The sequence below is a fragment of the Mycetomoellerius zeteki genome, unplaced genomic scaffold, assembly GCF_001594055.1.
Source record: "Mycetomoellerius zeteki isolate Tzet28-1 unplaced genomic scaffold, Tzet1.0 scaffold156, whole genome shotgun sequence".
Lineage (NCBI taxonomy): Eukaryota > Metazoa > Arthropoda > Insecta > Hymenoptera > Formicidae > Mycetomoellerius > Mycetomoellerius zeteki.
The window spans coordinates 360490-381426 of record NW_017256511.1 but is presented as its reverse complement, the minus strand read 5'-3'; the positions used below and the strand labels follow the sequence as shown (position 1 = coordinate 381426).

At 37.0% G+C, this 20937-nt stretch overlaps 2 protein-coding genes across 5 annotated transcripts; both read right to left on the bottom strand.

Annotated features, from left to right (window-relative positions):
- Window positions 1-88: 88 nt before the first annotated feature.
- Prp40 (pre-mRNA processing factor 40) lies at window positions 89-9335 on the bottom strand. Of its 3 annotated transcripts, XM_018445259.1 has the most exons (15): window positions 9129-9335; window positions 8730-9044; window positions 8406-8648; window positions 8117-8324; window positions 7687-8007; window positions 7291-7612; window positions 7025-7174; window positions 5900-6073; window positions 3964-4192; window positions 3500-3890; window positions 2984-3418; window positions 2218-2686; window positions 1352-1987; window positions 1124-1270; window positions 89-1046 (listed from the first exon to the last, which is right to left on the bottom strand). In XM_018445259.1, exons 2-15 carry the CDS (start codon window positions 9022-9024, stop codon window positions 849-851), a joined length of 4218 nt encoding a protein of 1405 aa, XP_018300761.1. In that variant the 5' UTR covers window positions 9025-9044; window positions 9129-9335; the 3' UTR covers window positions 89-848. The 3 variants fall into 3 exon arrangements, with proteins under 3 accessions (XP_018300761.1, XP_018300759.1, XP_018300760.1); XM_018445257.1 differs by lacking the exons at window positions 5900-6073; window positions 7025-7174; window positions 7291-7612; ... (3 more) ...; window positions 8730-9044; window positions 9129-9335 and adding an exon at window positions 5495-5519; XM_018445258.1 differs by lacking the exons at window positions 5900-6073; window positions 7025-7174; window positions 7291-7612; ... (3 more) ...; window positions 8730-9044; window positions 9129-9335 and adding an exon at window positions 5365-5510.
- Window positions 9336-12842: 3507 nt separating this feature from the next.
- Window positions 12843-19604, bottom strand: IntS6 (integrator complex subunit 6). Of its 2 annotated transcripts, none has more exons than XM_018445202.1 (9): window positions 18780-19604; window positions 18369-18446; window positions 16481-16720; window positions 16215-16395; window positions 15372-16099; window positions 15023-15298; window positions 14562-14901; window positions 13697-14479; window positions 12843-13559 (listed from the first exon to the last, which is right to left on the bottom strand). In XM_018445202.1, exons 1-9 carry the CDS (start codon window positions 18894-18896, stop codon window positions 13348-13350), a joined length of 2955 nt encoding a protein of 984 aa, XP_018300704.1. In that variant the 5' UTR covers window positions 18897-19604; the 3' UTR covers window positions 12843-13347. The 2 variants fall into 2 exon arrangements, with proteins under 2 accessions (XP_018300704.1, XP_018300705.1); XM_018445203.1 differs by having other exon boundaries at window positions 19291-19604.
- Between the last annotated feature and the right edge of the window lie 1333 nt (window positions 19605-20937).

Sequence of the window (20937 nt, the reverse complement as noted above, 5' to 3'; positions counted from 1 at the left end):
CAAAATAAAAGTGAGACAGAAAAAGAGAATAGTAAATATTATATAATTATCATACTAAAATATAATACAATCAATTATTTTAGGTGCACATTACTAGTGCATACATTTCAAGTGCAAATTACTAGTTTTATCTTATCAGAATGTCTATACTATAAGCGATTTCGATCTTAATGATTGCAGCGATTTGTAATTGATCCGACTGTAGCGCAAATAAAAATAAGTACTAGAAAAGATTTACATGTTAAAGCAATCGATAACGCCGACAAGAGAATCAAACGCTATCCATACAGCACAGAATTTGCAGCAATATCGCTGCACAAAATCTCTGCAATATTGCTGCAACTTTTGTGCAACTTTGTGCTGTAAGAGTATTGTATTCCAGTAATGCTTGTCACAGAGATTTCGAATTGCGTATATTACACATTTGTCACGCATCGTTATGTCTGATCACAAAGAATAGTGCAAACAAGTCGTTGAAAAAAACAAGAAAAAAAAACGAGTCATACATCTTTAAAAAAAGCTCACCTATACAGTGGTACATGGAAGGCCAGAATACGTTATGTAAGGTGATCCATTTTTAAACAAACGTTGTCGTTGTTTACTGTATGTGAATATTTGCACGCACATACAGGTGTATATTTTTAATAAAATTACGATCTCTTTTTAAAACCGAGAGTGTCGGTAGTCAACTCATTATTCGTTTCTTTTAATACATCCTCAGTTCTTGAAACAATAAAGATGTCCAAAACAATAACCCACAACTTCTGAAATAATTGTCATCAAAGAGAGGATAAATAATGATTTCAGATTTTTGAAAACCCATTTGTGAAATGCACTTTGCGAAGTCGTCAGTTCTCCTCTTGTTGCATTTGGAGCTCGCGTAGAAGTTGCGCTCTTTGCTTTTCCAGCTCGTCCTCGGAGAGTTCGTGATGTTCATTATTTTCCGTAACGGAACCTTCACTGTGAATAGAAGGCCTTCTGTGCTTCTCCTCCTTCCGTTTCCTTTCCGGGGATTCCTCAGAGGATGGAAGACCAGAGTGCGAGCGCTGTGAAAAAATATCAGGAGAAACGTGATAAAATTTGGAAATCTTCTCCGAGGAATCTCAATATTATTAATACATACGGAATGGCTGCGGCCTCTCTTCTTCTTATTCTTCTTCCTCTTGGACTTCCTTGTTTCCGACTCGGAACTGTCAGACTTGCTAGGAATACTGGGTGAATGTGACTTGTGTCGCTTTCTTCTCAAACCTTTCTCGCTGCCTTCCGACTCCTGCCAAGAAAAAAAAACATCAATTTTGCACTTTTCGCGACCAGGGATGATGAGAAAATGACTATTTTCTATAACACTCACACTGTGTGAACGCGATCGTGATTTGCGCTTCAATTTTTTCGCCTTTTTCTTCTTACTTCTGATATGATGATGACTACAACTTTCCTCAAGTTCGTGCTGATATTCCTTGAATATCCGTATTCTTTCGCTCTCCAATGTGATCGCCTTGAAATCTTGTTCTTCTTCGATTTTCGACCTTACGTCCTCCCAAACCATTTGATAGTCTACATTCAAAGATTTAAGCAAATTCTTGAAACCACTCTCCAGCTTCTTGAATTTCCGAGTCTCTTCCTTGACGCGTTCCTTTTCGCGTGCCTCTGCTTTCTCCAGCAATAAATTATATGTTAGTTTAACATTACCCGCATCTAGAGTCGCGGACTTTCGGTCTTCGCATACCACCGTAGCGAATTCCTCGAAAGTTGTGTTCACTTGCACTTCGAAGTTCTTGTCTTTGAGTATCTCGCGAATGATCTTCTTCTCATCATGGAATCGAGACTTTAAATCTTCAACATAGAATTTAAAAAGGTCCAGCGGACTTGAGCCCGATTGTCCAAGCATAGCCGAAAATCGAAGATCGGCAGATAACATAGGGTATAATTCTACCCACAGCGACATCGATGTGAGTTTCCCTTGTTCGTGAAGCTCATCAAGTAAATACTGAAACACATAATTTTTTATTATATAAAGAGTCAAAGTATTTTGATCTTATTAGTATAAATACTGAAATACATAAGCATAGAAGTAACGTGTTACTTATAACGCCGTTACATTTTTCATAGTAATGATTAGATAATGACGTTACAATTTTCTCATCCCTGCCGAAAAACATAATACGATATAACAATTAACAATGTGTGTTGAAACTAAAAACAACTTATAACACTCACTATGAAACCATCTCTGTTTTTCCTCTCTTGCCGTTTTCTACGTTTCTTTTCACATTCTTTTTCTTCTTCCTCATCCTTCTCTAATTGGCGGATGTGGTTTTCGAATACAATCAGGGCGTCTTCTTTGTCCATCTCCAACAAATCTGCGTCTTCCGCGAATGCAGGATACTGCAGCAACAATGCCTGCGCCTCCTGCCATGTAGTCCTGTATGTCACGTCCGTCATAGTGTCCAAAACTTGTGCCAATCTTTTGGTATTTCTCTTCTTCAATTGTTTCGCCTCTTCTTTCTCGCGTTTCGCCAAATTGAAGATAACATCTTCGTAGATATCCCGGCGATCCGAATCCCCGACCGCCCTCCAAACCTCTAAATTACCGAACATCTCCTCGCATTTGTAATACTTAGTCGTGCTTATCATTCTATCGTTTTCTAATAGGAATTGTTCTAAATCCTCTTTGGCCTTCTTCAATCTGTCAAAAATACGTTATATTATCCAATTGAATTATATATAAACAATATAATGAGTGGGATATTGTGTGGCTCTGTGTAAGAACAAGGGACTCTCTATACTTGTCTAACCGACAGGTCGCGAGTTCAAATCCCACATATAAACAGAAAAAATTTCGTAATCCGTACTGACTTAGCAGGAATTACAGAGGCGCTCTCTTTAAATCTAGATGACTCTTTAACTAAATTCAGACATATAGGGACTGATATGGTTCCTCCATTATGATTGTTAACATAATAAGTAATTGTGACATTTTTACCTGAGTCTTTCTTGCTCGCGCTCTTCCTTTAGTTTCTGCGTCTTGTACGAATGGAAGGCTTGCTTACGTTCATTTAACTTCTTCATCTGAGGATATCTAGGATCGTTTTGAATCAACTTGACCGCCTGTTCCCATGTGGCATTCGATGGAACATCCCTCTCCCTTAGTAATTCTTTGAACGCCTCGATAGCTTCCTTCTTATCCTTGAATTGCATTTTAGGCTCGGGTGTACTGGTGCGGCTGTCATTGGCCGAGCCCATCGCGGAATTACTATCCTCGTCCGGTTTCGTGGGAGGCGTCGGAATATTAATTGCTGCGAGGGTCGCGGCCATCGCCTGCTCGATAGCCGACTTTCCTCCTGATTCCGGTGTACTGGTTTGCGACATAGTCGGGACATTTGGTGACAAATGTTGCATTGCTACAGGAACCATGTTGCTAAAAACCATGATAAATATATAAAAAATTTCTGAAATAGTAGAAGATAATGTACAATTTCTGTATTATTATTTTACTCACGAATTCGTGGCGTTTGCCACGACCGCTGCAGCAGCCGCCGCAGCTTCCTCGGCTATAATTCGCGTCTTCAATTCTTCCAACTCCGGCGGTATTGTCCATCTGGACTCCTTAGTGCTTACATTGTGATAATACACTTTGCCATTCTCTGATTTGTATTCTTTCCAAGGACACTGTGACAACAACAATTCGCTTGGAGTTTTCAGTTCATCCGGCTTTTCCCATAACGACTGCTTCGTGATGCTGTTATAGTAATATGTTCTACCGTCAGGTGCCTTGTGCTCGCTCCAGTCTGTCTTCTTCTCTGTTGTGGAAGCAGACATTGTTGCGTTGGCATCGCTGTTGATAGGCGAAGGAGGAGGGATTCCTGATGCTGTTATTTGTGGTGATGCAGCTGTAATATAAAGGGAGCTATTTGAGCAACAGAATTCATAGACCAACATGGATATTTAGCAATGGATATTAACCTATGACTCCAGCCTCTTGAGGAGGTGCCGCGGTGATAGGAAAAGTAAAACCTGGCGGAGGTATGGAAAACTGAGGTGGCATTATACCCGGAGGACCTGGCGGTAAACTGGGAGGGGGAATGAATGGTGCCGTAGGCATAATAGGTGGCACAAAGCTAGATGCAATATTTGGTGTCGCTGATGGAAATCCTGTTACGGCGGCAGGTGGTGGAATACCATCATTTGAAGCCTAGTAATGTTTATATTGTCAGTCAGATGATCAGCAATTTTGAAAAGCGTAACAATGGCTACATTCAGCAGAGAAAACAGCTTTGTAACTGTTGTAAAATACTTCAACATGATTGATTTATGCCATTTTATTATTTTAGCTGCATAAGAAATCAAAGACAAGGATAGATTATATTAAAGAATTTTAATACGATAGTTGCAAAGCTGCTGTCTCTGTTGGGGGTCAACTATGTAACTCTTTTCCTAGGGCATAAAAAGTAAAAATTATTATATATGCATGTATATACATATACACACATATAAGAAATATATATATGTATATCAAAGATATAAGGCCTGTTCTTTTTCCATATTCCAGGCTTGAACTTCTTGCACGTTCTTTTTTATCTTTTTTCTCCAATAAAAAAAAAGAAGAAAGATGAACCATGTAAGAAATTCAGTCCTAGAGTATGGAAAAAGAATAGGCCTATAAAATATGGACTGTACCATCAGTATCTAAACAATATATCAAATGTAATAAAAATGAGAGAGAGAACATGAAGATATTTAGCCAATCTCTTTCTTTTTAAGATATTGCGAATAGAAAAAGTTGAATAGAAAAAGATAGAGACTATCTGTTTTTGCGTTTTTTCACAGTCTATATCAAGTAAGCAAAAAGTATTCTGGAGCATTTTAACAAGGTTGCAGCAACGTTGGTGCAATATTGCTGGAATGTTTTAATATGTTTCTCGCTTACTGGATGCTCTGTCTTTAATACATATATATACATACAAAAAATTTCACTCTTTGGTTACCACCTTAGACAAACAGTTACTTGATTGACCTCCTGAACGTAGCCAACGTCAGTGCTACGTCCAACTCGTAGTTATGCTTCTTGTATTCCTTCCTTTTCTTTTACCTCGAACAGAATTTATAAAAAAAAATTAACGAGAAGTATCGCTATGAGCCGGCATACTCTATATATATATATAAACATTATTATTATTATTATTATTATTATTTAGTATCACACTAATGATTATTGTTAATCATTGTTATCGCGTGTGTCGCTACATTAAAGGATTATTCAAAGCAGACAAATTAACTTTTGAACGTAATCTCTATAATATACATCTCAAGTGAAGAGGTTATCAGTTACGACACTTAAGAAATTGTAACACTCGATCTACATGCCATTTGTTTAGAGATCGCTGAGTAAAATTCCGCAAGATGCAATTTACAATCGTTCGATCACAACACGATCACAACACCGATAATTAATCTATCGTAAATTTCCAATTCACAACCATTCGCAATTCATAACCTGAGTTTGATTGCCGAATGCCATCAGTTTCATGATACTATACATTTACGCTCACTTGCGCCCACTATAAATTTTTTAGCCAGAACGATAAATTCTGTATTACCGACCAAAGATAAAACAGCTGTAGCTAATTTGAATAATTTAACCAAAAGATCAGAATTTATAATAATATAATTTAAATATCTGACGAGAAAAATTAGTCTGATGATAAATGTCTAATAGTTATATATCTTCTCTTTAAAGATAAAATTCAAATTTAATCATTATCTAAGAAGGAATGTTTTATAATGAAAGAGAATTATTTTATGGATATTTATAATTATTACACTAATTTATACAATAATAATATAACAATTGTTATTTGTTTAACGAATGTTCAATGATTGAAGAATGATATAAAGATACTCCTTGTAAAGTATGGGAGTTGGCATTGTCAATTCGTACAACGACATAATCACCAGCCTGTATCTCCCTTGTTGTAGTAGAGTGTCGAGCAATTGGAATAGCTGTAGATGGTAGAATAACTCTTACATTACCATCGTTTCTACCTTGCAATCGTTGATCAGATCTCTTGCTCGTCTGTCGATAGAAAACAATTTACTATAAAAAATTTTAAGATTAAACGAACTTAGCAAGTGAAGTTTGATCTTAAGTATGCCTGTGTCTCGTCTGGATGGATAAACTATGTACTTGTGATTCCATCCGGAGAGACTAGGACACAATCTATTATTCTTAAATATACATATATGTCTAAAAGATTAATATTTATAAATACTTAAGGGGATGCTGGAGTGACCAAATTGTAAGGACATTGCAGATTGATATAAATCTCCGAATTTACTGAACCCAATCAAAAATCTTTTCACAGGATTAAAATAGACGCAAAATTTGAGTGTGATGCAGTGAACTTTATACTAAAATCGAAAAAAAGTTAAAAAGTTAAAAACTTACATTTTTTCTACAAGAAGAGTTGTGTCACCTGACGTAGATATTTCCTTAATACAAAAGTTCTATAGTTCATATGAACTAAATAACAGTTCATCACCCAGCGTTTTACGTGCACAAACAATACTGAGTTCATGAAACTAAGATTAAAAGCTTCAAAAGAAAGATTTATATTGATCTGCAAATACATGTATATGACTGCTGAGAGACGACTTGGAATGTTAAACAAAGCCGTAACTGTGTCTAACAGTAGATGCTCGATCTTACAAGAGATGGCATTGCAATATGTTAGATAAGAATGAATACGTTTGAGTGAGAAACAAAGAATATAAGAAATGAATGAAAGATGTCACTATTATCGAATTTGGAATTAAAAAGTCTATATTATCGACCTTGATCAAGTTCAGCCGTCAGTCTAGCATCCCCTTTAACAAAAATATGATATACTTTTCTACAAAGCATAAGATTAAAGCATTTACGGAAGGACAAAAATTATGATGAAAGGAGGAAAAAGATATTACTGTTACAGGAAAAGGTGCTATTTTTTGTTGCCGTACGTAATAATAAAATTGGCAAAATACTTACTCCCTCTACGAGAACAAGTTGATGCTGCCCTATCTGTGCTTTATTTAATTTTTCCACTTCTTTTCTATATAGTGCGATCATACGGTTCATACGATCTATTTTTATGTGCTGTTCAACGTCGTCCTTGTATCGTCTGTGTGCTGTAGTTTTCTGAAGGACATTAAAATATTTATAATATACGTAATTACAAAATGAGTTATAAACTTTAATGACAAATCATTTTGATATCAATTGTCTGAAACAATTGTAGAGTATAAGAATTATACCTCACGCATGCTGTAGGCGAATAAAAATGAATTATTGTATTTAACTTCTTCTATTAGCGATAACGTATCTTGAAACTGCTCCTCGGTCTCGCCGCAGAACCCAGCAATAAAATCGCTGGAAATGTACACATTTGGGAGAATATTACGTATATGATACACTAAGTCTAAATACGCTTCCCTGGTGTACCCTCTTCGCATTCTTTCCAAAACTATGGAGTTGCCGCTTTGTGCAGGCAAGTGAATCTGCTTACAGATATTTGGTCTTTCAGCTATCAAATGTAATACTTCATCAGAAAAATCCTTGGGATGGGGCGATGTGAATCTATAAATCAATGAGATTACTATATGTTAATATGTAAAGACAGCAAAGATTAATGCCGCTTAATAGATTTATACCTTATTCTTATTTCTGGATTAATCAAAGAGACTTTGTCCAAAAGATCGCTAAACCTTAAACCACCTTTCTTATTCTTGTAAACCGTTTTGAAACCTTTGGCAAGCTGAGTCTCCGTGTTAGGTGATAAAATAAATTCTGATTTCGATAAATCTCTGTAGCTATTTACATTTTGTCCGAGCAGAGTTATTTCCTTTACGCCTTGATCTGATAACTGCTGAACTTCGTCAAGTATACTTGTAATTGGCCGTGATCTTTCTCTTCCTCTTGTAAATGGCACAATACAGTAAGTGCACATATTATCACAACCTCTCATTATAGAACTGCAAATTATAGATAATAGAAATAAAATATAGATAATAGAAATAAAAGCCAAAAGTTTATGTATTTTTTTAAATATGAAATATATTTTAAAATATGTATATACGTTACACATATGCCCCAGTGGAATCATGATTGAGTCTAACTGGCATGACATCTGCGTATGTTTCATCAAATGATAATAAGACGTTAACAGCTGTTTCATCATCTGTAACCGCCAGAAGCCTTGGCAAATCCTTGTAACTATCAGGACCCGCTATTACATCTACCAGCTTTCCTCTATCTAATATTTTAGTCTTTAGACGTTCGGCCATACATCCTAATGCAAATATTTATTCTTATATAAATTAAGGACTTAAATGAAAATTTCTTGATATTACCAAGTATTACTTAAGCTTGCCTAAAAGACCAATCTTCATAGGCGACCTAGTGATTCTCTTTCTCTTATTTCTCACTCCGTTTAAGTTCTCCAACTTACGCCATACTTTCTGCTCGGCATTGTCTCTGATAGAACAGGTGACCAATAATACAATATCTGCATCGTCCAGACATTCCGTACGCTTGTAGCCATGTGATTTCAATATTGACCATATTATATCAGCATCATTGACGTTCATTTGACAACCGAAAATTTCAAAGTACACTAGCACGAACAGAGAAAGTAAAGATGAAGCACAAAGTCAAATGATACAAAACAATTATGATAGATAGATGTCTGAGAAACCTTTTTGATTCTCGCCACGAATATTTTGCACGTACGGAACAGGCTTTTCGCTGGGAATATTAATAACAGACGGGCTCAAGAAATCCTTCAAGGAGGGTCCGTCTCTGATATTCCTCATTGTTTTTTTATCTATAGCAGCTCGCTCAGTTGCATCTGCATTAACTGCTGATGCATGCGAAGACATAGAGATCGTTCCATGAATCTTGCGACATGCTCGCGTTCGATGAGAATCTGTATATTTCCATTGTATCAAATATTTTCTAAGACAGTTCCTATAGCACATCCCTCTCGACATGTTGAAACTAAACTAAACGCCTAGAATTAAAATTTGGAGATGTTACCCATTGAAAGTTGAAAAATATGACAAGAATTACTGCATTATGAAATCTTGATGAATACCTAAATGTTAAGATCTCTTCAGTTTAGTTAATTCTTCTTCTTCAGTATCCCCTGATTGGCTTTCCGACTCTCTGATGAAGTCACAGTGCCAGACTGTTAAATAGATCCGTAGATCAAGCAGAGTCGTTTAGTTGAATCGTTAAATCTTTGCAAATAACGAGCGCGATTTTATAGGTTATGAAAGCCGGTGCGTAAGATATACGTCGTACAAGTGTTAGATAATGAAAACGTCTATATAATGTAGAATATTCATATAATGCAAGAAACATCTGATTATAGGTCTAATCTTTGTGGATGTATTGTTATATTTCTTAAAATAAAATAAATATATAATTAGAAGTTGAGTAGAAAGAGAAAAATTATATAAAAACTCAAGTACAAAACAAACTTAAGATCTGTTCTTTCTACACTTGAGATAATTGGAGAGAAAAGGAGGAAAGGCGAAACCAGCGAAATCTTTCAAGAAACTCAACTACGAAAACCTGAGTCTGTTTGTAGACTCTAATCAATGAGATTGTTTTGGGGAAAAAAAGACATACAACGGAGAGATTTGTGTCAATTTGTTTATTCGCTTTTTTCGAGATTTACTTATCGTTTTACCTAAAATATAAACGTAAAAACGGGACAGTCCTTTCAATATGAATCTCATCTATAATAATTATGACTAATACACGCTTTATGTACAATTTCATATATACAATAATGCAAGTGTGCCGTCATCGTCACTATTATAAGTGGTGTGAAAAAATAGTGATCGCAACATTTATTAATACTGAATAATACATTAAATGAGATGTACAATACAGATCCTATTTCCATTCCGTGCCATAGAAACAAATCATAAAAAAGATACAAATATGATCTGAAAGAGATGATATATTATTTTGTTTTTTCTTTTTTTTTAAGTACATTATTTTCGCAACATTGTTTTAATGGGAGAACATATTTAGCTTGAATTTCATTTTCATATAATTATGTAGAATGCCAGGTAATAAAGTTTAGTGATTCGATTAGCATATTGTAACAGATTGGAATTGCGCATTATGCTTATTTTTTTTTGTTAGCAGGTCCAGTGACATGACTGCACAGGAATTATAAAGAATACTAGCAGACTCATATATCGTTGAACATGACGCATTGATTCTATTAGCAAACGCCTTACAAAGTTTATCGACAAATTTAATTATTTTGGATCATATCGCAGTTTATTGCTCTTGCACACAAAATTAAACTGTATATAATTATTAAAGCTATCACAACAGTGTGCGGAAACATGATCTTCCTTTGGTGAAGCACACTGTATACAAATTTAATAATGAATTTGTGAAAAAGAATCATTTTAAAACTAATTCATTTTAACAAGTTTCAGTATAATAATAAATTACTGCTGCTGTAACAAAAAAGGACTGCAATCAAGGTACTTGAAACTTCGAAACATTTTCTCTAGTTACTCATTAATCTCTTTTATACAATCGCATTTAGTTTTATATTAATTTTTACATCAATAATTCAATAATTCTCTATTCATTTTTCTTTGGAGCAAATAAGCGTCTAGCATCATTGTCTTTACAAGACTCAGCTAAGCTCCATTAGTATAAAATAATTTACAAGATATTCAACGTATTTTCAACTAATAAATACAATTTCGATCCATTGCCATATTCTCTAAAGAGCATTGGACATCATTAATGTCCACAAGAGAAGATACGGTTGATTATCTTACTTAGAATATTAACAAAATATCAACAAGAACTTCAAATTATTAATCCGTGAAAAGAATATCACTTCTTTCGTAAATAAAAAAAATGTTCTAAAGACCACGTATAAAATAATTTTTACAATATATAATTTAATAATATGATATGTCTTCGTTTTGTCAACGTTCTAATTTCTATCTATGTCCTTTTAAAGGAAATCAAGATAATGGAAATTGATACTTGATATATAATATATACAATAAATACAATAAATACAAAAATCACAAGAACGAATAATAAGTAAGATAATCATCCTTGTCTATCTATTATTATCCTATATTTGGTCAAATCATTTCCGATATAAATCAGTAAGCGATTTTGTCATATTTGTATAACTAGTAATGGTATATAAATAATTATCGCTATTAACATACATTCCTTCAACCCACATGTGCATTAATGAAGTAATTTTTTGAAAGAATATAACATTATTTTGAATTTTGAAGCCATGTTATACATACATATAAGGATTTGAGAACAAAACATAGATTTCATTTTGCTCCATATGTTATTTTAAATATGTAACACAGTTTTGATTCTGTTATACTATACTTTGTTTTGAATTTGTACACAAAGTAAATTCAATCTAAAATAGCACAATATCGTAGTGCAAAAAGTCCTTGGAATTTTCTTATATAAAATTTGTTATATTCATTTTTCGCGCGCGTGTGGTGTGTGTCCGTGCTCGTGCATGTGTACATATTACATATATGAACATTTTGTATAATATAACAGAAAATTTATCATAAAATAATAGAGAATTTTGTGTACTTTTTACATTGTTCCTGATGTACAATGTATATTTAATTAAAAATGACAGTTAAAGTTTTAAAACATATATATATATATATATTTGTGTAAAATAAACTAACATATTAAAAAATTTTTGGGAGACATAGTGGGTTGAATATATTATCTCAATTTCAAATAGCATCAGGCACTGTCAACCCTTCGTAGATTTCGCAATAAATTCAAACCTGCATTTAGTGTCTCGTTTAAATATACACAAATATTTTTTGGTACAATCCTATCTACGATAAGTTTCGCATACGAAAGCTAAATGTTGCAACTCGCAAAAGAAGAAGAATCCACTACAACCAAGAATCCCTATTCAGTTCCTTAGTAATATTTTAATTCAGTAATTTACATAATAATAAATTCTTTTACGATGTGCGATTTTCTCTACAATCTCTTGCTTCACAGATAATAAAGGATATGTTCTCATCTTTATATAGAAATCGCGCGATTATTGTATAATGTACCATCAATAGAAAGCCAGATCTTTGCTTTTGACATCCAACAAAGTGCACAACAAAATTTAGACAATTCGGTACAGTGTGTGTATTAAACTATGGCATTTTATTAAACTTAATAATATAGATCACAAGTGATTATAGACAGATTAAATGTAATAGGAGATGTAAATTGTAAGAGTAATATAACTATATCCTAAATCCGACATGAGCGCTGAGGATTGGATAGAATTATGCACCGATTCATTTGATTGCACTTGTACTTCTGAAACATTGTGAATTCGTATTTAAAAGATTAATATAGTCATTCAACATTATTATTTTACATACACGCAATTATTGTCTTGTATGCCAGCATCCAAGACGTTTTTATATGTGCGCCAAATGATATCCGGCAGAATTCCGAGATTATGGAAAAGTACATTATATAATAGACGATGAAACAAATGTGCGAATGTATTTACATGTAACGATATACAGATACGCGTGTATTTGTGAAGGATTCCATATGTTGCGCAGATATATCACGTTACGATTGTGTTACTTAGGATATTTTAGAGTATCCAAGATGAAAAAGATCTTGGATCTCTTTTCGGATTAAGACTTAAAACAATTAAGTTTTAGGAAAAGACTATATATATTATTAATCGAGAAATATAATTAAACAAAATTTAGTACACATCGTCAAATATTGCTCCGTTTTCTTCAGATTACTAATGGAGTGATAAAAATCATTGCTTTAATTTATGTCTGCAGAGTGATATCTAAAAGCTTCCAAACTTTTAAATTTTATATAAGCATTTTCACGAAAATATACATATTACGTATCAGAATATTCTTCCCAAACAAAATTCTTAGTGTTATATAAACGGGATGACAAGTCCAGGAGTCGGACCCTGATCTTTCACTCGTCAAGCAGCTGTCCTAACATTAAGCTAGCACCCTTCCATGTGACATATATCTAAAATTTCTATTGATAATTTACAAAGCCAAAAGATAAACAAAAGTGACATGGTTGACGTCGAGAATGCTATTGAAATTTGCTAGGACCTCAAAATTGCGCAATTTTTTCCACTGATTATCAAAAGTAATCTTATTTCGAAAAGATCGAAACCCACTACTAAAAATCTTTGGCAAAAACTTGCACAAGAGCTCCTTCGCAATTTATGTTCTTCACACTATTAAGACAATGTCCTGGTTACGCATATCTTAACAACTTATCTTCGTGGCACCATTGTGATTCAGCTTGTGATTTATAGCGCAACCGTCCTCTTGAATGGTTTTAAGATATTCTTCTAACAGTGACGCCAAGTTACGTCGTTTAAAGCGTAATGATTCTTTTACTATGTCTTTTACAAACGCAAGTCGTATATCTAGGGTCCCCTGAACTTGATGTAAATGTGAGAACAGTGTTGCGTAATCTGAAACGAAATGAATTGGTCACGTGTTAACGCTGTTACGAGAATCGTTAGCGATAGATATAATTTTTTGTTAATCATTAATCTCGCGACGTTTCTCAGGATATAAAAGAGAATCGATTGGCGCGTTGAAGACTTACTTTTCCCTCTTCTTCGCACTTCCTTGTAAACAAGTTCCCGTATATTCAAATTGTGCCGCCTGATGTCCTCCAATTCCTTCTTCGTCAGCTTCTTCTCTTTCTCGGTCTTTGGCTCGCGTTTTTCTTCTACGTGATTCGTCAGTCTCTCATCAGCGGCACTGTCCACTCGCATATTATTCTCGATACAATCATTAACCGGTAACCGATTACACTCGTTCTTCACATTATCCGTTCGTTCACTTTTAACATCACCCTTCGATATTGCATCGACATTGTTAACTATCGGCGTCAAAACGGGCGGCGTGTCCATATGATTGTTAACGTGTTCCACCGGGATTGGTTCGAAAACTGGTATGATTGGCATTTCCGCGAGACCGTTTACCAACTTTTCGGACGCGCTTGAACACGGTAACGACGCGTGACCCGGCGATACGTTGGGCAAACAAGATAAGATCGGCGGAGTGTTCGTATCGGCGACTGGTGTTGTTGCTGCTGCTGCTGCTGTTACTGTCACCGTCACTTGACTCTTCGTGTCCTCCATCATCCAAGGAATCGGGGAACTCGGTGGAGTATTACTATACGAGGGTCGTCGAACGATCACGTCTTTCGGTATGGGTCCAGGCTTCCTCTTGTTAGGAGGTGGCTTCGGGGAGGATGAGCCTGCGTTATCCGATTGCGGCAAGGTACGCTTGAGACCGCCTTTCGATGTTGAGGATGTTGCGCCGACTATATCAATATCCGCCTCATCTACCATCATCCTTTTGTCTATTTTGAAGGGATTACCTGTAATAGAAATATAACATTAATTATCTTCCTATATACAAAGTTATGCATCATAGAAGAGTTACTTTTATTGAATAATTACCGAACATATGCTGTCTAACTGGTACACTTTCAATCTCTCTCAACGGCGGAGTCATACGTTTTAGGTATTCCTGATAATTTCCCATTTGGGCTAAAGGCATCGAATGAACGTAATCATCGTCGAGTAATTTTGTATGCAACAAGCCGGGTTGCAGGAAATTTGCGCGCATTCGCACGACTTGATCGAGCAGGGACTTTCTCGGCACGTCGAAGGCATTCCTATAACTGTGCGCACCACGTTGCTGCTGTTGATTCTTCACTAACCCGACAACGAAACCTCCGAACTCGTTCAGTTGATCGCGGAGACCCGTGAACTTGTCTTGTAACAAAGGATGGGACACCTACAAAGCATACACATACACACAGACTTTAGTAACAATTAAAGCCATTTTAAAGTAACTTATGATAATGTATTAAATGTGATGTTTCAATCTTTATATCTTTTAATGTATTAAATCTTACCAAATCTTTTTTCAACGGTGTCTTCGGTACAACTCTCACCCCTTCCGTCACCACACTCGTCGTACAGTTAGATAAATTCTTCGTAAGATTCGAAGCAGCGACTTGCTTGGAAATAACTTCGTTACACAGCCGATCAAATTCGATCTTAGCTTGATTCTTTAACCGTTTTAAATAATTTAAAACACTATATGATAAAGAATTATCCATGTTATCGGGTATCAAGGTTTGTGCTAGAGGCGCGGACGCACCCATCCTGGTTAACGCTCTCCTCAACGACTGCAATAAACAATGTTTTGATAAAAATGTTTTCAGAATATGTGATTATTCACACAAATATAGGAATACTTACGGCGGCGTAATAGGTAGGCATGGTCCTTATATAACCCTGGAATTGCGCCCTCCATTCAGGTGTCGGTTTTTGCCTATGTACCTTGAAGAGCTCTTCCAGCAGCGGTAACAGCACGGGATAATTATAAGGCATGACGAAGAGATTTACACAAGTTAAGTTTGTACTAGCTTTCAAATAACCGAACGGGTGGCCCACTTCGCTTGATTTATACGAATTGGCAACAAACACTTGCCAACATGTTGTCGGCTGTTTCCGCGCTAGGATGTACTGCGTCAGGGGACTTGGTTCCAGCTCGTACTTGTCGAACGGTAAGTTTTCGATCACCATTGGCTCCTGGCTGGTGCACGTGAATTTCACATTCGGATGCGCCGATCGTGGCGGTAATGAGCTGGCGCTAAGATCCGGCCAGAAGCTTTCCGGAATCGGCCAAAAACCTACCGCAAACCCCTTCTGGGCTGACCGCGGTACGTAGATCAGGCGTCTGCAGGAATACCAAGCCGTGTTTCCCGGCGCTAACGCGTTGGGATACTGAGTGCGCGGTCCGTTCGTTGCGTTACCATCGTCCTCATTTTCCTCCTCGTCCTGATGTTGTGGGGCCTCGTTGGCTAACGGCGGTGGATCAGGACCGATTTTCTCGAAATTTATCACTACACCTGATTGAACTTTCTGCACCAGAGAATCTATGCACTGTATCATCATCCTGAACGATGTAATGCAGTACGAACGACCTATAACATGCAAGAAACAAATTCAAAATTTATTTCAATTCTTTTATAGCACATCATTAGAGGAAATTATTTGCTATTCCAAGATTGCTAAGATTACAAGCTGCATCTCCTTTACCTCCGGTCACTTCACACATTGCATCTATTGGTGATGCGTCACTCGCCACCAAGCCGATGTCTCGTTCGACGGCTGGTGTTCCTGATAAACGCAGCACCAAAGAGAACAATCTTTGGTCCCATCTAAATGGCTCCTTTGTCAGTTCGGATCCGGGTATTGGGGAATGCATCGGCAACGTAAACTACAAAAGAAATTCATTTGTCCTTATACGATGAAAAAGAAATCGCCTACTTTATTTAATAGTAAAGGCAGGAGATTTCACTTACATCTTGGTGGACTCCGCTGTTAGTCGTATATTTTCCTCCGTCTGTTATAACAACTATAACGGATGGTTCTAAATAAAACGGACATCTCCCTTGGCCGTATGTATCTATACCAGTCTGCATACGGTTTATGTTCAGCACATCCAACGCGTGCTTCAAGGCGGCACCTAACGTTGTCAAACCGACACATTGTAAGTTTTTGAGTTCGTTCATAAAGGTTGCCAAGTTCTCCTTCCATCCTGCCTGAAAAAATATTGGTCCCATGAGAAACAGTTCACCCAAGTTAATTTCTAACTTAATTTAAGCTTATATCTTTTTTAAATAAAATAAAGGCAATTACGTTTGTGCAAAATAAATCATCGAATTCCCTTCCTCCCCTATTGAGTTTAAAAATACTAAAAAGTACATGAGAGATAAAAAGTATGGATAATTTCAAATGCTTCTCATATATATTCTAAAATCATAAATTAGATAAAATAATAATGCATCTCAAAAAAATTCCTTACGTAATTCTAGATTTTCATAGCTAAAGGTCAATCCAAGGTTATCATGTACGATTAAATTCATTAATAATTCATAAATAACAGAATTATGTAAAATATTGTTGAATATACTCAAATATTTTTAAACAAAATTTAAAATTTTAAAGACATTTAAATACAAGTCTTACGACACATTCTATATATATTTTCGGATAATTTATCCAGTTTCGCATATGGAATATATAAGTATCGTTCACATAAACTGTACGTGTAGTAATAACGATAACGATCACTTGCACTACACTGAATTAGTATACATAAAAGACTGCTTTATATTTGAAGTATCTAAAAGTTTAGATATTTAAAGTATCTAAACATAGTGGCATAATATAATGAACTTTGACAATGAAATAATACATTCTATCAAATAACAATATCATTATTTAATTAACAATATCATTATTTTAATCGTTTAAATTTATATACCTTTACATTAATATATATATATTTTACTTTATACTTTTATATTTTATATTTTTATACTTTTACATTATATTTATATACCTTGCCAATTTCATATACAGCAATTTTTAGTGTGTACTAATCTCGTGTAATGCAAGTAACTGAAAAAGTCTGTTTTTTATAGCTGAACTAGTATACATTTTTGGAACTTGAGAAAAAAAGTTCAGTCTAGTATCAAAAATAAAAAAAACAGACATCGAATTTATTATAAGACTTCATAAAAACAAGTAATGCGGGAGAAGATTCGGTTTCGAATCCATCATATGCTTCGGATCATGAGAGATTGATTGGAGAGTAGACCGTAAGTAAAAGAACGAGGTGAATTATAATCCTGAAGCGACAAGAACAAGGAGTAAAGAGTTAAGGATGGATTTAAACGGTGACTACGGTTTGAATCTCGCAAAAATTGGCGCGCAAAATTCGCGATGCAGGAGGGCGCCAAAGGCGCTTTTCCTTTTCCTCTCGGACGGCGCTTTCTTTCCCAGCCATTGCACCTCCAGCGACGCGCATCTTTCGCAGCCGTGTGCATAGGGCAGAGAACGAAGGCGGGGACGAAGGTGGTGAGAGAGGAGAGAGAGCCATATTACTGACGCAGAGCAGAGACACGTTCGTGCACGTCCGTCCGCTCCTTCATATATCCATCGCGCATTAATTATTCGGCGCCATTAAGCGAACCTAACCTAAACTCAGAACGGCTCAAGAGAGGTGGAGGGGGAGGGAGAGAGAGTGCACACCTCTCTCAGGGAGCATCTTCGCAAAGATAGGCTAAATTAAACGATGTGAAAAGACACATGTAAAGGAGATGCGGGAGATACAAAGGAGGTGTAAGAGCGAAAGAGAAAACGATAAGAGAAAGAGAAGGGGAAGACGCGTGACTGAGGATATACCTTAATGTTCTGAGGTGGATCTTCGAAGGTCAGGAGCATGTAACGATCCCCGCGGCTCTCCGGCGATCTCTGTCGTACCTGGAAAAAGGATTATTTCACTTATATTTTTTTTCTGCCTTTTTTTTTCTTCACGCACACGCTTCCCACGTTCGGAGCACGGTACGCGTTACCCTCCTCGTCATCGAGAAGGCTAGGTGACCGAACGAGAGAGAGAGAGAGACGGAGAGAACGCGGAAAGGGAAGACGAAAGAGATAGATATACTTCCCTCTTCTTTTCCCTCGTCCCCTTCCATCCCTGTGCATCCCGTACGGACACGACGACGAGGACGGTGACTCGGCTCGGCTCGGCTCGGCGCGGCGCGGCGTGGCGCGACGGGACGGGACGGGTAAAAGCTGCTGTCCGGGGCGTACCTTGACGAAGGTTTCCACGGCGCTCTTGGCTACGTCCAAGAGCGTGGGCCGCCCACCCAAATAAGCCCTCTGATTCATGGAGGCCGACGTGTCGATCAAAAATACTATTATGGTCATCTTCGGGGGGAGACGGTTAACGGCGGTGGACGACGATGGTGGCAACGGCAACAGCGAGACGGTGACGGTGGTAGCGGCGGTAGCGACGACGACGAGATCCGAGTCGCGCTAGCGCGTCGTAACGTACTCGTGCTCGTTTATTAACTGACGAGCACCGAGACGGTGGCCCGTCGGAACTAGCTAGTTAAGCGCCCTACGGCGGCGGCGGCGACGACGACAGCGTGGAGCATAGCTGCCACAACCATTGAACAGCTCTGCGAAGCGAATACGCTCTCCGAAAAACTTGTCTTTTATCGTAACGGCGCTCGCTTGGTCCGTTTCTCTCCCTCTCTCCCTTTCTCGCTCTTTCGTTTCTACGTTTACCGCGGCGTGTATGTGTATATACCGTATATACCAATGAATACGTCTGCCCGCGAGAGTACGCGGTCGGAGTATAAGGGCATATTGCGCGTATGTGTGCTACCCACCCCTCCCCCCCCGCCGCCGCCTAGCCACCGTCGCACTCTCCTTCTCTTTAATACGAATCTAACCTATCTCCCTCGTGTTTACGCACTCGCCCCGAAAGTCCGTCTCTCTCGGTCCCGCAGGTCGCGCCCTCTCGGTCGCTCGAGTATACACGTAACGACATGGAGCATGCCACGTGATCGCCTCCGACGCGCCGCCATTGGTCCCCCGCCACTCCGTTCGCGTAGCCGCTACACTACTTGCAGCTTCGTCACTTCGTGTCAGTTCGTGTTGCTTCGTGTTCGGGTCTTGCTACACCTGGCTGCACTCCCGACGTTCCGTCCTCGTCTCGTCAATGCCGTGCGCTCGGAGTCCGTCCACGTCCGTCGTTGTCCCGAGTGCGAACGGTGCGGAAGGTGCACGTGAGACCTACTTCTTTTTTTTTCGATCGACTTGTCGCATCACCGTGCAGCGTACACTTTGTTGCGCTTTGGGGAATGCGTTGTCCGTTCTACGCCTCGCGCGCGGCTGCTTTTGTCGCGTCTTTGAAAGATCTTGGGAAAAGAACGTTCGGGGATGGGCTATCGGTCGTGTCCGATAATTCCAACCTACCGGCGACCACCGATACAAACATCGGAAACGCCGCGTAGGTGGAAAAACATCCATATTGATTTTACAAATACGTCGTCTACTAATCCCTTGCGCGACTAATCAATGTAAAATAACAATTTAGTTAGTAGTAGTAGTAGTAGTAATACTAGTAATTATGTAGTACGGTTACGGTGCTCATTCTGTCCTCTATTGTAAAGAACAGTCCTTTATTTCAAGTAGCTATCTTTTAAATTCCTTTATTGTTTCTCCAAATTTAATTTTGTTTTTCATCAATAATTTACAGGAAATTCCTTTCTAATTATTATTCCAATGTCTAATACTAATGAACGAATTTTTATGGAAACTACTGACAAATTTAGTTCTATGCACACAGAGAGAAATATGTTTGGTATTTGTAACTATAATTATATATTACTATAATTATGATTATTACTACTATAATAACAGTAACTATATATATAGTTCCAGCAACAAATGTATATAATTGGCAACCTAAAATGACTATAATTATAGTTGTTATAACCATAAAATAGTTGAAATTACCATAAAAATGGTTCAAGTGACTATAATTTTATAGTTATATTTTGGGACAACCATAAAAAATATAGTTGTCCCAAAATATAACTATAAAATTATAGTCACTTGAACCATTTTTATGGTAATTTCAACTATTTTATGGTTATAACAACTATAATTATAGTCATTTTAGGTTGCCAATTATATACATTTGTTGCTGGAACTATATATATAGTTACTGTTATTATTATTATAGCAGTAATAATCATAATTATAGTAATATATAATTATAGTTACAAATACCAAACATTTTTCTCTCTGTACAGCAGCAGTATTAGCTTAAACAAAGCTACAGTCACAATAATATCAAAATGACATCAAAACGAATCGTGATTGATTGAAAAGTGATTTTTAATCATATTTGCAGCTATTTTGATGTCATTTTAATGTTATATTGAGTTGTGCTTTA